At 31.4% G+C, this 18,615-nt stretch overlaps 1 protein-coding gene across 3 annotated transcripts in view; it reads right to left on the bottom strand.

Moving 5' to 3' along the window:
- Positions 1-4: 4 nt before the first annotated feature.
- Positions 5-18,615, bottom strand: part of LOC126733581 (myb-related protein A) — an 89,147-nt gene continuing 70,536 nt past the window's right edge. For 2 of the 3 annotated variants that reach the window (XM_050436931.1, XM_050436929.1), the window contains one exon: positions 5-8,207. In XM_050436931.1, coding sequence (XP_050292888.1) covers positions 8,088-8,207 — 120 coding nt within the window. In that variant the 3' untranslated portion in view covers positions 5-8,087. Of the gene's footprint in view, positions 8,208-10,586; positions 10,680-18,615 lie in introns of all 3 variants that reach the window. The other variant, XM_050436928.1, reaches the window with a different exon arrangement.

Below are 18,615 nucleotides of genomic sequence, written 5' to 3'. Positions count from 1 at the left end.
CGAGTTGTTTTATAAAGTCTATTTATTTAAAAAATCTGCGTGCGTATATAATTACAAATAAAACATGAAAAATTATGGCTTTTAAAGCTTGACAATATAATTACAAACATATAAAATATTTAACTTAATTTTAAACTAGCGTACAAACCCAACACATACAACCTATGCTTATATTTTGTACTTATTTTTTCAATCTATAAAAGGCTAAATAAACTTAACCTAAGTATATGTAGGGTGGCAAAATTATGGATTCATGACAAGATATACGGTGTGTTTTGGTGATCAAGAAGTTATTTAACATTTAATTGCGTTTTACTGAGCCAAAGTTACGAAATTAGGACGCCTCTGTAAGATTTAAATATATGACTATAATTTAGTCTTGATGACAATAACAGGAACATTTAAAGGTCGGATTTAAAAGGCTTTAACAGGTTCTGCTTAGAATGGTTTGGAATAAGGAGAAACATAAAGTTAATAAGAGAAAGTCTGGCCACTTGCCTATGTTACTATGACAATGTGTCAGAGTCTATATTTTGCGATTTTTTTTAGAATTTTGTCGAAGAAAAAGTATCAACACTAAAAAATTATAAAATAAACAACAAGGAAACTGGAGCTCTACTCTTCCCAGTCAAAGATTTTTAACCGAAAACCTTTTACTGTCGATGGGAGGGTTTACAAGTAATAATTCCGCCTAAATCGGTATATCGGTAATAAGGTATGCTAGAAGCGTCAAGCATTAATCGTATACAATCTTTCAAAAAAAAAATCCGTGTAATAGGAAAAAGTAATTTACTGGCGACCCAATAGTATGAGCTGTACAGAAGACACACGGACAACAAAGTATTTTTGTCCCCAGATTGATCAAGAGAAGATGGACAAGAAAGAAATTGGAAGCTCCTCGGCAGCCGTAGTGAGCGAATGGTCCAGTAAAGTGCTCGTATGTGTACAGGATCGGATCGAGCAGTACATACAATAATAAATCATGGGATCTAAAGTGGTGTCGGTTCTGATTCAAATATTTGTTAGCGTTACATGTTTGGCGTAGCAAGATGAATGTTGATAATACATAATGCCAGAAGGCAAGGTGAAAGTGCAAGCAATGATGGCGAGGCAAGGGACATTATCCATCAGTAACAAATGGATTTTAGGACCACAGTTGGTTCTCTGCCAGAGTATATTGGATATTGGAAGCCCACTATTTTGCTGAAGATAAGCAAATGTCTATACCCTTAGCCTTAGTGGGTAAGGATACCTAAGTACATTTAGAGACCTTTGTAGCCCTGAACTAAAAGGTTTTCTACTTTTCAAGGGAAAAATATATATCTATATAATTATGTTAACGCAAAATGAAGGTGTGCCTTTGCGTCAATAGATGGGACGCATAAAAAATATAGGGAGCATATGCTGCCTATGAGTTTCATGGATTGCTTTAGGAAATTTTAAAACATAGGACTGTGTCAGATTTTAAAAGTTTCGATACTCAGGTATAATTCTAAAGAGTTGGTCCAAAATTTAAACCGTTTATCCACTTACATTATTTTTGTTTACATTTTGTTATGAAATCGAGATTGTACTGTATTTTAATTTCTGTAAGTTGACCAGAACCAGATGCAAAGTAGAGCAAGGATTTGTTTGCTGCCAACTTACTGTTGTTACTCGATTATACAAACCTCGGGATTGTATAAACCAACTTCTTGCGTAACGAACTTAAGGAGGCTTACAATTATAATTAACAGAAAATAATGAACATAAGAAAGAAATAGCTAGTCTGACAATGTTCATTATCAGTAGCCTAAAAACTAGGCAGTCTAAAAGTTTCAAAAACAAATAGTAATATTTTCGTGGTCCAACAAAAAAGTAATGTCAAAACTACAATCATAGGTTATAGGATGTCTATTGGCCTTATTTTGTATTGTGGTAATTAAAAAAAAAATAATGAAAGGTTAGTTAGCCAAACAGTCAAAATTGGGAGAAGATACTGTTTAACGTTAAGAACAGAATAAAAGTAATATAAGTGGGTGAGCATAAAATCAATAAAATTACTCAGAAAACTAGGTAGACTATAGAACAGAAAACTATACGTAGTAGATATTAATTGACTAATCATTGCTGGATAGAAAACAATTATCGTAGAATATAAAATCATGTAGTGGCGTACAAAAAGGTAAAGTAAGACGTAAAGGAGTGAGTACCGATAAGCATAAATGTATTTATTTATTATGTTGTGGCAAATCAAAAATACGAAATAAAAAATAACATTATTTTGTGATTTTAAAAGATAGGCAACATTATAAAAACTTTTAAAATATACATATGTACAAAATATCACTTAGATGCTGATTATCATTCCTTCAGAGCTTATTTAAATTGTCAAGGATATCTTAATAATACGGACAATATTGTATTCTTGTTTACTCTCGGAAGACTTGGAAAGATTTTGTCATTACCGGAAACACATATCGTTGCTCATTCTTTAGAACTGGGATATTGCAGAATTGTAGAAACCGGGACGTTGCATAAAGTCAATAAGATCGGAACACCACCTTAAAACCTAGGTATCATTTTATATAGTTTTTGTCATGCGAATAAGTTTATAGTTTATAATACAATCAATTGTTCTATTTCATATAGCCCCTACTAAGAAAAACATCCGTATCTCCAAAAATTGAGATATTTCCACCAAACGAATAGTTATGATTCTAACGCCCAGTTACATAGAAGAATTCGTATTTCACAGTTTTAAATGTAAAAGTAAAATAGTTTCCCTGTAGGCGTTTAATATTGCAATTTATTTCAGTATAAACCTGACAGTTTAAGATCGAAATGCCCGGTTCTTTTAAGAATCACGCAGCGGCGTTGACAACCAGGTTTTCACCAAGTCCGTAAAATCATTAATAATTTGTTGCCTTATTAATTTGAGGCGAGTTGTTGACATATTTACTACATTATTCTATTTTCCAGGTTAAAAAGTGTGTTAATATCTAATTAGCAAGAAGTTTTTTATATATATATTTTTTTTAATTTGTTATAATTCCGGAAAACCGTCATCAATCTTGACTAAAATTAGGTGACCATCGAAGTTAATGAGTTCTAAAAATGTCCTGGATTGCTATAATTTTTGTTTCTTACAAGGTTTTATTAAACAAAGTTTCTTTTTGGAAGTAAATGTGTTTTTTATTTGTAAGAAGCAAGGGAATATTTAAAAACTTTCTTTGAATGAGACAGTATTGAGAATACTAAGCTAGTATTTTATTTAATTTTTCTATATAGAATATTTGAAATCATTGAAAATTTTAGTTTTTGGCTTTTGTACGAGTACCATGTCTTTAGCTAGGTTTTCGTTTTTATTATGTCTATGTACTTATAGATATTTTAGAAATGGAATATTTTGAGTCATGTCCATAAAAAAAGTGTAATTTTACATCTGGTGGTCCTGTGGTAAACTGCAAGTTACGCGTGAACAATTACTAATATAGAGGCTTTGATAAGGTTTTGTTTTTGTGTCTGAAATAAAGGATTATTTATTAAGTACGTACTCTTACCCGAAACATTCCTTAATTACCATTAACATAGTAACCTGGAAACTCTTTAGAAGGAAGAAGAATATGCAAAATTTGTCACAAGTTGTTAACTGATGCTGTGCATATGTACATATGTATAATATTTTCCGAAGTGACGCTTGGCATTATTTATGTTATTTGCCTATAATAAAAATTATTGCCTAAATATAAAAAAGTCTGATTAATGAATAAAAATTGATCTGAATTAATTAACAAAAAATAATTCAAGTGACCTTGGATCAATTTCGTTTAAAGGTTGACAAGAATGGCAGATGTGAAAATACAGGAAAAGGCCTACATATTTTCCACTGCAAGTATACATTGATTTGACTCCTTTATCGACATCTTTGATGACGTAAAGAGTTTTGTGGCACTGGCTTAGTTTCAATATGTTATTTATAATGTCCTAATATCTTATTCAATAAAAACACAGTATAAGTGATGCTATAGTCGACACCTTGAAAACTAAACATTTGGACACATGTCCATTATAACATAATGTGACGAACCAGAATTATTGAAGTGTGTTAAGTACACTAAAGACGCATAATAAAATATGCCATCCTACAGCTACGTTTCTTACATTAGTAACATGTTGACACAGCAATACCATAGTTTAGCAGTGTTTGTGTGCCATTAACAGGGCCGAGCCGTGCCGGGGGTGCAAGGGGTGCGCCGCACCCGGGCGGCGCTCATTTGGGGCGGCAAAATATCCGAAAAATAAAATAAAAAAGCGCCAAGTAATGAAAAAAAAAATATGAATAACAAAAATTTATAAAATTTAAAACTTATAATTAAGGCGCCAACAGAATACAATGTTTACTGAAACCGAGCATTGTTCCCCGAATCGTTGCCATAATAATAATAATAATAATCTATATAGATAAATAAATAGGTACAAGGACCAGGTAATAAAAACAATAGCACCGCAATTATGGTGGGTTCAGCCAAAGCGGTGCTGATGATGTTATAAGGGCGGCGTAATTAAAAGAGCCGCGTAAAATACCACCAATAGTAATTTCTCGAAATTTATTTCTTGCGGAATTTCAATACTTTTGGGTAATAAATAATATGTATTTTGGAGCTGCAGAAATAAGCGGGGGTGTAATGTTTAGAAATTCCCACCCTTTTGTTTTTAATTTATTTTAATTTGCGAGTTTTAAAGCGACTTGTCGATTAGTGTTTATTTTTAATACATTTTATATAAAAATTGTGTTTGTGTTGTTAAAGGTAAGTTTAAAATATTTTATTAATATCTTCCAAATATTTAGAACTTCATGCCTTAAGCAATTTTTCATTGAAAAAAGTAATGTCTGATTTTTGTGCCAATTCTAAAAAAAATATTTGTTGATTTAGATGGCTGATGGTCGAAAGAGGCTTTCTGGTCCCCAATACCGAAAAAGGAAGCTAGAAAAGGAGGAAGATGACAGGAGGTTAGCAGATTCGTTAAAAAAATTTTTTGCGTCATCAACGAACCCACAACCGGCACAACCTCAACCTTCAACAAGCCAAAGGCCGGATGTTCAACCTTTGACGTCAACTGAAACCGATGCCGATGTAGAACAACAAAATGATGGAGATCAACAACCATCAGGAGATGAACTGAAACAAGATGGTCACTCGACGAATACGCCAGCAAATACGCAAACTGAGAACATTGAAGCTATTCAGGTAAATGAAGAACGATTTACAGATCCAGAATATTGGCCCAAAATATTAACGGATAATATTAGATTATTGATTTTAGGAATAGGACCTGTTCAAATTAAAAATATTAATTATCCCATTAATAATTTAAATAGATGTTTTAGCGCTGCTTACTTTGAAAAAAAAAATAACTAACAATGAAAAAGTTCCTAAAACCTGGCTTATTTACTCAAAATCTAAAGATTCAGTGTACTGTTTACCTTGTAAATTATTTAAAGTTTCTGATAATGGCTATAGTGACTGGCGATATTTATCTCGGACTTTAGAAAGACACGAAACCAGTAAGGGGCATTTTGAAAGTGTTAGGAAATGGCTTGAATTAAAAAAATCAATAGAAAAAGGTTTAACTGTGGACTCTATCAATCAAAATTTATTTCAAATGGAAAAAAAAAGATGGACTTCGATTTTAGAGAGAATATTATCTGTTATCCAGTTTTTAGCTGGACAAAATTTAGCTTTTAGGGATAACAGTCAAAGACTATTTGATAAGGGTAACGGTAATTTTTTGAAATTAATTGAGACGATTGCAAAATTTGATTCTGTAATGGCCGAACATATTGATAGAGTCCAAAAAGATGGGAACAAAATGTCGCATTATTTGGGAGATAAAATACAAAATGAATTGATTTTTTTAATAGGAGAAAAAGTAAAAAAGTGTATTGTTGAATGTTTAAAATTATGCAAATATTTCTCAATCATTCTTGACTGTACACCTGACGTTAGTCACCAAGAACAAATTACCATTTTTGTTAGATTTATTGATGATTGTTCTAAAAGTATAGAAATTTGAGAACATTTGTTAGGATTTTGTAAAGTTACAAACACTACTGGTCAGGGGTAACAGATTTTTTATTAAATTATTTAAAAGAACTGGATATTGATATTGCCGATATGAGAGGTCAGGGCTATGACAACGGAGCAAACATGAAAGGCAAGCACAATGGCCTACAAAAAAAAATTTTAAATATTAATCCTAGAGCCTTTTTTGTACCCTGTGCCGCCCATAGTTTAAATTTAGTAGTTAATGATGCAGCAAAAAGCTCTCTAGAAGTAACTAATTTTTTTAGCATTATTCAGGAAATATATGTCTTTTTTTCGGCCTCAACTTACAGATGGAATGCTCTCTTAAAAGAGCTGTCCAGGCTAACACTAAAGCCCTTATTGGATACCCGCTGGGAAAGCCGTATTGAGGCAATAAAAACTCTTAGATTTGAGTTAGAAAAAGTGTATGATGCTCTGTTTACGCTTTTTAATGATGAAAGCAGAGATAATGAAACAAAGAATATTGCAATGTCCCTAATAAATAAAATAAAATCATTTAAATTTATTTGTTCGTTAGTTATTTGGTACAACATTTTGGCAAAAATTAATATAGTAAGCAAAACACTGCAAAAGTCTAATGTTATTTTAGCAGAAGCTGTACAGATGCTAAAAGAAATCAAATTATTTTTGACACAAATGAGATCGGAAAACGGGTTTTTAGACATGATAAATGAATCTAAGAAAATTGCGGAAGAAGTAGACGCCGAAATTTCCTTTCCAGCCATTCACTCAATAAGACCAAGGAAAAAAAACGTTTTTTGATTATGAACACAAGGATGAGCCAATCCAATCTCCAGAAATAAATTTTAAAGTAATTTTTTTTTTAATATTCTCGATATTTCAACTTCAAAATTGGATGAGAGATTTCACGATTTACAAAAACCTATTGAATTATTTGGTTTTTTAAACAATTTGAAAGCATTTTCCAAACCCGAAATAATGCCCTATTGTAAGAATTTAGAAGCTAAATTAACTGACCCTGAAACAAAAAATATGGACATAAATGGATTGGACCTCTATAATGAAATCGACATATTATCAATTTACATTAATGATAGAAATATTTTCTCGGCCAAAGAAATATTAATATATCTGGTTGCTAACGATTTAAAAGGCATACTTCCAAATTTATTCGTAGCTTTAAGAATATTTTTAACAATGCCAGTCACTGTAGCTCATGGGGAACGCTCATTTTCCAAACTAAAATTAATAAAAAACTACTTAAGATCCACAATGAGCCAATCAAGACTATCAAATTTATCAATAATAAGTATTAAGGAAGACATTGTTTCTAATTTAGATGTTACCGACCTAATTAGGGTATTTGCATATAAAAAGGCAAGAAAAGTAAATGCTAGCATTTAAACCAGGGTTCAAATTACTTTTTTTTAATTTCTTTAAATTAGTATGTAAGTAAAATATATTTTCTTTAGGTGTTTATATCGATGTAATTACATATTAATATATAAATACTTATATAAGTAAATAATATATGCTTTTATGGATATTTTTTGTATAGATAATATTGATATATTAATTAATATATGTGTGTTTAGAATTTAATTCAATATGATTTTTTTATTACACCCTTTTTTTTAAACGTTGTACTTTGATAAGAGCATTTTTTAAAACACTTTTAATAAAAATCACTGCAGAAGGGGCGGCAAAATTAGCTCTTGCACCCGGGCGGCAAATACCCTAGGCTCGGCCCTGGCCATTAAACCGTTATTTCACCACCCTGTTTTTAAAAAATGATCAACAATCTATTAAAACTATTTACAGTTAACGACAATTAGATACTTCCTCCTTAAATAATTACACGCATTCTTAAAGAGGAGATTAAATATTGTCATATTTAACCTGAAAAGGCTACGAAACTAGACAACTTAATACTGTAAATGACGTGACACAAAGGCGGAACTCTTACATGCATAAGGAATCCTTTAAAGTAAATATTGCAACTTAGACATTTACACTAACATAAATATATAAAAAAAATTAAAATAAAAGCGATCTTGGTTTTAATCCGTTACTTTTTAAAAATCTGTGCGCCTTCTCGGTGAGGTCCAGCTGGTCCTGGGTACGTCCGAAAGCGATGGCCGCCCATAATCTGTCAATCTAGAAGAGAAGAAGTATTAATAATTGACTTGATTTTTATATTGTGGTAAGAGTTAGCAACGTTTGGGAACATATGGATATAGTTAATATAGTAATAAATTTGGACTGCTTAATGCTTTGGCCTTCAGCTTACAGAGGAATTATTAAATATATATATTATAATTATTGTAAAAATATATTTATATAAATAAATGGGTTGTGCAAATCTGAAGGAGAAATGCAAAGAGTATGGGCTAAAGAGTACTTGACAGAGCACAAAACAATGTTTAACACAGTAAAGAAATTAGGCAAATAGAAATTGGGGCTTCAAACAAAGGTGGATGGGATACTATTGCAAGAAGAGTTATGAAGGAACTGGTAACAACAATTTGAATATATAATAATACACTCAAAATTAGAGTTGGTAAGAACACTAATTTTTCCCACAGCCCAGATGCATCCAAAATGTGACTAAAATGTTTGTTATAATGCCGTATGTTAAGAACATCGAGCAAATGTATCAATACTATAAAAACTCAAAGTAAAAGAGAGACTGCTTAAACAAATACAACACAGATATTTGCAGTATTTGGGACAAATTGCCAGAAGGGTAGATACAATGAAAAAACTGATAATCGAAGACAGAGTTGAAGAAAGTTGATGGCATCACCACATGCCTAAAAGGGATGAGGACTGATGATGAAAGATGATGTTCCATAAAAAATATTGGTATTTATCAATACTGGTACATAATAATTATATAAGACATAAATATTCACAAACGTCCAGACTATCCCGTTAGATCAAAGAAAGATAGATTATGATTCACAATGATTGACATTAACTATAGCATGTAAAAAAATATTTTAAAAGATGTTAATGTAAGGTAATAAATCATCAAAAAGGGAGTTTCCGACATTTTAGTCATTCTGATCTCATGTGGAATTTATCACTTTCTATACTAAAACGTTTTGACTGACTAACTCAAACAAATGAAAGTTCCTCTTGATGCTTCAGTCAACAATGATTATTCAATTATTATGCGATATATAGCTATTTTTTGGAAGGAAATAAATACACAAATTTAAGGTAACTATAAATAACTGATAATTAGTTCCTCTGAATTGGCAATGTCATCGCGATTCAAATACACAATGGTTGTAAGTAGTGTGATTCGGAATTTATAGATGTATAGAGCTTAGTATTTATTTTGAGGGCTAAGCCGACCCTCCAAAAAAGATGGAGAAAAAGTGGTTTGATGCGCAGTAGTTGGAAAAAAGAGGATTAATCTGAAAATCCTTAATGGATAAACATTCCTTCGTGACTTACCGATCTTCCAGCCTGGATGGAAAGGGCTAGATAAGAATGCCTTACAGAGCACACTAGGGACAGTCACATATTACACGTCACTCAGGACAAAACAGATACTTTTTTACATTCAAAGGCAACGTATCAACGTTGCTAACCTACGGTTGAACAAACATCTTTTTAGGTTCAAAACCTCAAAAAGAAGAAGTACGAAAGCCAATTAGCCACCAGTCAAATCCAAAAGACAGGACTAACACCTCATTAAAGATGTACGTCACTTGTTACCCAGCAGAAGTATTTGCAAAATTTAGTGACACACACAATCACATCAAGTAACACACGGGAAAGAAATGGAAAGAGGTGAACCGAGTCTCTTCAAGAGAGCAGAGGCATTGCACAAGATGCTAATACTAATATAGATTCGAGGACTTAGTGACCTCTTGCTAAGTCCGGATCTATACCTTAGTAAGAAAATCTTTTGAAGATAAATAATTGGCAACATGCTAAACCGGAGAGGAAATATCAAATGTTTGGAACTTGTAACAGATGGAGTTATCAAGCGGCAAGTCTCGCTCTAAAAGATTTTTAAAATTCAATACAAAACTGCTGGCTAATCAACATATTTATGCAGAAATTAAAACTCAGGACCTAAAGGTATGACAATGTAGGTGCAAGTCCCATGGAGTACCAGTGAGAAATAAAATTTAAAGGGAGGATAATTCCACGTCCGGTTGCTATAAATACGGTATGTATTCAAGGAAGTAGTTTCCAAAATCTATCAATTCTTTCATCTTTTATCGCTTTTAGGCCTCGCTCATAGACTACTAAAATTTGACAAAAACCCAAAGCTGCAAGAATTGTTTTTGTTTTGAACTCGAAAGAAAAATAATTTAATACAAATACATGCGTTCCCAAACGTTACAATTACCAATCAATGTCTACCCCTTTAAAGAATATAAAACATTAAACAGTCTTATATTATCTGATGTATGGAGTAATTTATTATTAATTTTGAAGAAATATTAATTGGTTAGTGCACAGTTAGTAACGTTAAAATGTGACACCCCCCATTGGAAAAAAACAGTCTCTCACCTTGGGAGCTTTATTGGGTTGTGCCTCCTCGAAAGTGATTCGCTTGGCCGCAGTGGAGCGGGGCGCGCTTCCAGACTGCCTGTTTGAAGCAAGCTGAAGCAATAACGACAATACAGAGCTACTGTGAAAGTGAGCACTACATTGAACTACTACTACAGTACTAGTTACTAAACACACGGGAAGGGAAAAAACCCTTTTTTTATCACACACCATGTTATTCATGAGCATAAAAAGCCAAGCAGTAAACACATGCAATAATGATTAGGGTTGGAGGGTAGGGTGCTATAAGTACTAGGATAGAATTAAGAGAAAAGCGGAAAAAATGCCTTGTCTCATTTAAAGCCGTGGAGCCAAATAAAGGACTCTTTTTCATGAGCACTTGTTCACATTAAAGTTTTTTCACACTGTTTCTTTTTCATGGAGGTCTAATGGCAAACCTCCCAAATAGTTATTGGATAATTTTTTAGTTAAAAGAAACTCCATAGCTTTCGACAATTTTGATGATTTTTCTGTCTAAGATTTTTTTAATTACTGAAAAATTACTCAATAACTCCAAAACACTCAATAACTCCAAACACTCCAAAAGAATTTTGTTAGGATCTTGTTGGTCAAAAAACTCATTAGCTTTCATATGAAAATAAAATTAACTAAATGTTTCCATGAGTTCTCAAAATATGTAGATTTTTGTGAAGCATCCTTGACTGCATCAATTTACTTTTTTCCGATTTCTTCCGAAAATTTTGTATTAGATATCTATTCTAATAGTTTTCCTCGAATTTAGGACACTCTGTTTTTAGTTCAGAGACTTAGTATTTAATAACATGTGTTTTTGGAAAAAAACTGATTTCTCGCTTTTTGGTTCGTAGGTTTTGACCATTCGATGTTTCATCTCTCATTACGCGCCATCATCAATTTTTTTATGGGTACTTTTGTAGTTCAGTGCTTTCTAACAAAAGTTCAACGAGGTACGTATCGAACAAAGATTTAATGACCTACTGGGGAGATATAAGAAGATTTATTAATGCAGAGAAAAATTTATCCTGAAAATGATAGTTTCGGCCGGATTTCCTATTAAAAATTCCAAAAATTTCCCAAAAAAAGGCCCAAATTTCCCAAAATTTGTGTGCAAAAAAATGCAAAATGTTGAGATAGGTGTGTATCTATTACAGTTTAAAATGGTTCTCATAGTTCTATTTTGTACGAGTTGCAGTTTTTCTATTTTAAAATTTGGTAGATTATACAAAAGTGTTGCGCAAAATTCGAGATGTGGGGCTGCAATGCTATTATACAATAACAACTTTGTACCCCGTGACAATTTAGATCCTACTCTGGCAATAAAACTAACTTTTTTTGCAAATTTTCTTGTGATAAAGTCAGCATGTGCGTAATCTAAACATAACCTAAATATTTATTTGGTTTTCGTGACTTATTCTTGTGTCATTGATCCTAATATTCACGAGGTACGTATCGAACAAAGATTTAATGACCTACTGGGGAGATATAGGAAGATTTATTAATGCAGAGAAAAATTTATCCTGAAAATGATAGTTTCGGCCGGATTTCCTATTAAAAATTCCAAAAATTTCCCAAAAAAAGGCCCAAATTTCCCAAAATTTGTGTGCAAAAAAATGCAAAATTTTGACAAAAAAAATTATTTTTTTTTCGAAAAATCCTCGAACTCGATCTCGCGAACCTCGAACTTTATGGGGTGGTGAGAATGGGATCTCAAAACGGGTGTTGTGCGATGTTTATGATGTTGTTGGAAATCGTCTGTTGAATATTGTAAATACATCACTTTCAAGTGGGATTTTTCCTGAGGCATGGAAGGAGTCGATTGTGATTCTTGTGCCAAAGGTTCACAATACTTGTTATCATAGTGAATTTAGACCCATAAATACAGTAGAAATATATGAAAAGGTGTTGGAACTTGTTGTAAAAGAACAATTACTGAATTACTGCAATAATAACAATATTTTGGTTATAAATCAGTCTGGTTTCCGTGAAAGTCACTCTTGTGAATCTGTAATTATTAATATCTGTCATAGTTTTCTAAGGAAATTGACAAGGGTAATTATGTATTGGCAGTATTTTTAGATTTCCGAAGGGCATCTGAAACAGTTGATAGAAAGATCTTATTGAAAAAACTTAAATTTCTTGGTATTGGGCAGACCGTATTAAATTGGTTTGAATCATATTTATCCAGTAGGCGACAAAAAGTTAAATTTAAAAACTGTGTTTCAGAGTCATTAAATGTTGAGTTTGGAGTTCCGCAAGGTACTGTTTTAGGTCCTCTATTATTTCTACTTTACATAAATGATATAGTCAAATCTGTTAATCGTTGCAAAATCGAATTATTTGCTGATGATACAATGATTTATTTGGCAGGGAATGATATAAATCATATGCAAGAGAGTGTGAATAATGATCTAAAAGGCTTGTTTGAGTGGCTTTGTAATAATAATCTTAGTATTAATACATTAAAATCAAAATTTTGTTTGTTTGGAAAAAAAATAAGTTGTCGAATATTGATTTGGAAAACTTGAATATTAGGATCAATGACACAAAAATAAGTCACGAAAACCAAATTAAATATTTAGGTTATGTTTAGATTACGCACATGCTGACTATATCACAAGAAAATTTGCAAAAAAAGTTAGTTTTATTGCCAGAGTAGGATCTAAATTGTCACGGGGTACAAAGTTGTTATTGTATAATAGCATTGCAGCCCCACATCTCAAATTTTGCACAACACTTTTGTATAATCTACCAAATTTTAAAATAGAAAAACTGCAACTCGTACAAAATAGAACTATGAGAACCATTTTAAACTGTAATAGATACACATCTATCTCAACAATGCTTAACGTATGCAATATGTTATCTGTAAAACAAAAAATTATGTTCAATATATATGTTTTATTATTTAAAATTAAAACAATTATTAAATAAAACAATTAAAAAATAACATGTTACCACAGTATATTTGTAATAAGATTAAATTTTTCAGTGATGTACATAGCTATAACACAAGAAATTGTAATGATTTTATTTTAACCGATAAATGTGGATCTAGTCAAATGTTGAATTCTGTTTTATATAAGGGCTTGTATGAATATGATATGTTGCCAATTACTATAAAAAATTGCGATGTATTATTATTATTTGTGTATTTTATTTATTATGTATAATTTTTTCTTATGCCATTTTTTAAAATTTTATCTGTTTAAACAATAAGTTAGTAGGAGTGCATTTGTGGTCTTGTATGTTGTTTTTAACAACTTTTGGATGGGCTACTGTTGGGAAAGGCCGAGACGGTGTTTGCCGACCGGAATAAAGCGGCATCCATGGATTACCGGGATGCTGTGGTTCCTGAAAAAACCGGGGCATCGCGGGTTCTCGTCGGGTTGACCCCCATTGAACCCAATTCAACTAGGCCACAACTTGACCCAGATACAGGTGTCGTCATTGCCGCTATGCGATTTTATATTTCTATAGTTTACAATAACTTGTTTTGTCAAATCATCGGTTTGCAGTGACCCACGTAAGTATTAATTCGATATTTGTTATTCCTACTTTCGAAAGTAGGTTATAATGTACTGGGTTTACAAAAATATTATAATTTCATTGAACTTTGTAAAAATGTATTGTATTTTATATGTAGCTTTTCTTATGCTAAATAAAGATTATTATTATTATTATTATTGGACGAAGTTTAGTTATTTAAAATAAGCCTAATAGAATACGTAAACATTTTGAAAAAATATCTGCAACCATTTTTATTTGAGAAATTGTTAGAGGGCATTGAAAAAGCTTAACTCGAAACAGTCGAAACGTACCGGCTATTTGAAATACCTTAAAAGTATTTTAAGATTTTATTTATTTCGGGAATGGTAAGTTTTTGAAAACAGCTTAACTTAAAAAATCGAGTCCGACTTTTTAAAAAAACTGAAAAATTTTTCGGATTTTATTTCATATCTCGAGAATGGTAGGTTTTTTGACAAATTTGTTGGACAAAAATTGTCGGGGACATAATTTTCTACATTTTTTCTCATTAACTTGACTTTCTGCGATCAAAAGAACAAAAGTATATGTCGCCAAAGTACCTAAAAAGTTCGATAAATCGTTTATCAGTTATACCGTGTACAATTGTGCCAACTGGGTTTTGTATAATGACATAATGTTCTTTCTTACTCAAAATGTTCTGCAATATTTACAATATAGAATAACAAAATTATAAATAATTCGAAAATAAGAAGTACTATATGAATATTTATGAAAATATTCTATGAATAAATAATAAATTCATTCATTTCATTGGTCAAAAAGAGATATATATGTAACAAAAAAAGATGTTATAAGAGAAACTGTTAAAAACACGATAAAAGTAGCTGTTATGAAAATCTTAATATAAAGCGTTTTGTACTTACATTAGTCCTTGTTTTTTTCAGCTTGTTGTGCTTATCACTATTATATGGATATTATGACAATGAAATTAACTGTAATCAATTATTAACTGAAGCTTATAAAAAATATATATACATTATTACTTTGAAATAAATTAGTTTCAATTTATAAAGCTTTTAATATTTTATTAGATTAAATAGATTTTTGATATTCTATATTAAATATATGCAAATAATAATATTTCACCAATAGGGAAATGCTTGGGGATCATATGGAACTTGATCTTTTACTGTACATATTTTTTTCCGTGATGTGCGCAAAAAGTAAAATAGTATGTAATCGGTGGCTTGAATGAAATGAAACTGTCGAATTCGATTGATCGATTTTACACACACTTTGACGTGTCCTTCGTTGTTAGGGAAAAACTTTTTTGGGTCCTTATATTCAAATATTGATGTTTTCAGTTTAAAATACGCATCTCGACTGTCATTTCCATTTAAATTGCTGGGATAAGTGCTCTACAACCAGTGGCCCACAAATATATATCATTACTTTTAATACAAACTTTAGGGGAACATGTTCCAGACACTGTAATTGAGAAACGGTTTCTCGGCCAAGAAAAGTTTTAAAATAATTTTTGTAGATTTTTTTGAGACAAACATTTTCATTGGCAGTGTTACGGAAAAAAAATCTAGCCCAAAAAGCGAAGAAACTCTTTTGGGTAATTTGACTTTTTTTGTACTTTTCATCACAGCAAATCGACTTAATAATAAAAGATGAAGAAAATAATGTCTCCAACAATTTTTGTACTTACACATTTTTCAAAAAAACCTACCATTCTCGAAATATTAAATAAAATCCGAAAAACCCTTCGACCGCATATTTTTCAAGTTAAGCTTTTTGAATGATTTTCGAAAAAAAATGCTTGGAGTTATTTTTGTCGTCACACATTTGACAGATTTACGATATAAGGATTTCTAGAGTTCGGGTGCCAAGATGCCAGTAAAAGTTACACTTTAATTTTCAAACTTTGAAGTCAGTCTTTATTAGCTAAAACCATTAAGTTATTTGAGGAAAATTAAATTTATTAGTGATGTTATAGCGAAAAAAACGTGAAATTAATTTGGATTTTGTCAAAAGTGCCAGATAACATATTTTTAAATATGGTGTGACATTCATCTAGTAGTCCTGATGTATAAAATAGTTAATTTTTGAGTTATTGGAAATGAAATTTAAAAAAATGATGTTTCATTATCAATATTCATTCAGGTTTCCAAGTTGTTTGTTACTTTTTTACTTTCGATATTTTTCATAAATATTCCCATTTTACACTCAATTAAGTAAAAATCGAAATTTCGAAATTATTAATTATTACAAAACAACATACGTTCCAGAAACAAAAATTCCAAATTGTATTTAAAAAGAAAGAATTGTATAAAATGAAATAAAAAAATTTTATATAATGAAATTAAAATTAAAAAAATAAATGAAAAAAACAATTTGTTTTTAGATTTGGGATTTTTTTAATGTTGATTTCTGTTGGATACAAATTTCTTTATTAAACTTTAATTACTGAAATTTTGATTCGGAAATTTGGATTTAGTAAATTTTTATTTTCAATTTTCGAATTCCGACAATTTTTTGATTTAAAATTGTCATTTTTATCAATTTTAGAGTTAGAATTCATGTTGTTTCAATAGTCGAGCGAAATTCCATTCAACAAACAATAAAACGTAATTCGAAATATTCATGACTTATTTTCGAAGAGACTTAGATGTATAACATGGAGCAATATTAAACTCTAAGTTAAAGTCTCATAAATGCAGGTTACGCTTTCTCCTTATGGCATCATCACACTTAACCCCTTACCCCATACTGTGCCAAATTTGAAACATGTTTTTTAAACCTAATTTTTAACAGAATTGTGGTTTTATGCCGCGACCGCAACTTGTCCCAGATTTGGCAGCTTCGCTTCTTGATTTTCAATTAATATTGTCGCCGCCTAGCGCTTATTTTGTGAATTAGGTCATATCTTGTTTAGCCGCCGGCATCCACGTGTTACAAGGTTTATTTACAAAGTTAAAGTGATCATAACACATAAAAATCTTTTTTTTTTGTAAAATTATCTATGTTTTGGTAAGTATTAATTCATGTGTTCTGGGTATTATTACGACCCTCAATGTTGTAGTTGTCAATTTTTTGTCATTTATTTACTTGTGCCATATTTGACGCAACTTGCAGTAAAGGAAAAAATAATTAATTTTTTCAGACGGATCCAAAACGGTTTTACGGTACCAAAATTGTTGATATTCCAAATCAAAGTGGTAGTGAAGATGAAAATTTGTCAGACGACAACCTTTACCAAAACAGAACACTATTTTCTAAAGTTTTATTGGAAGAGTCCAGCGAAGATTAACAGATTGGGAGAGAAGTTGAGGATGTCATAATTTGTGAAACCGATTATTCTGATAGTGAAGATGATGTTCTCCTTTCAACCCTAGCTGCAGCGTACAAGAAAAAGAAAACCAACAAGGTGGTCCTTGAATGGGAAAAAAAACATTTGAAGGTAGCTGAGGAAGACAAATTATTCAAAGGAACTGAATCTTTAGGAACCGATATTTTGAATTTTGATGGTATTTTTGATTTTTTGAAGTTTTTTTACTGATGAAGTATTGGTGTATATAGCGGAACAGACTTATGTATATGCTATCCAATGTAGGCCTGCAAAACCAGCAAATATAAGCAAGAAAGAAATAAATATTTTTATTGGAATTTGCATATACATGTCTGTAGCACACCTGCCATCTACTAGAAATTATTGGAGCAGTACCTTGGGTATTACTGCAATAACCGAAGCTATGACATGCAATAGATTTGAAGAAATAAAACGTTTTATTCACTTCAATGATAATACAAAGCAGCAACACAATCGTGATGAACCTGACTATGATAAGCTTTTCAAAATCCGTCCCTTGTTAGAAAAAATGCGAGAAGATACTTATTCTAAAAGAAGAACATCTTGCAGTTGACGAACAAATTATTCCTACAAAAGCTAGATCAACCCTAAAGCAATATAACCCGAAAAAACCTCATAAATGGGGTTACAAATTATTTGTACTAAGTGGAGTATCCGGCTTCAGTTATGATTTTGATTTCTTTTCTGGACCAACTAAGTTGCAGGCTCATCAACCAGATCTTGGAGCAAGTAGTAATGTGGTAGTAAAACTGACAGAGTCAGTTCCAAGGAATCAAAATTACAAAGTTTTTTTTGATAATTGGTTTACGAGCCTTCCACTACTTGTTTATCTCAGCAAATAGGGCATTTTGCCTCTTGGTACTGTTCGCAAAACTCGAATTCCAGATGTTGATTTTCCTAAGGAATCTGCAATGAAAAAAAAAAGGAAGGGGCACGGTTGTTGAAAAAGTGGCTCGAGTGGATGATACAGATGTGTCTGTAGTTTCGTGGTTTGATAATAAAATAATTACTACAGTATCAACCTATGTAGGCAGTCAACCTATTTCTGAAGTGCAGAGATTTTGTAGAATGGAAAAAAAGCACATTATGATCCCTCGTCCAAAGTGTATATAAGTATACAATAATTATATGGGCGGTGTGGATCTTTTG

This window comes from Anthonomus grandis, chromosome 2 (assembly GCF_022605725.1).
Source record: "Anthonomus grandis grandis chromosome 2, icAntGran1.3, whole genome shotgun sequence".
NCBI classification, from domain to species: domain Eukaryota; kingdom Metazoa; phylum Arthropoda; class Insecta; order Coleoptera; family Curculionidae; genus Anthonomus; species Anthonomus grandis.
This window is presented reverse-complemented; position numbering and strand designations above follow the sequence as displayed.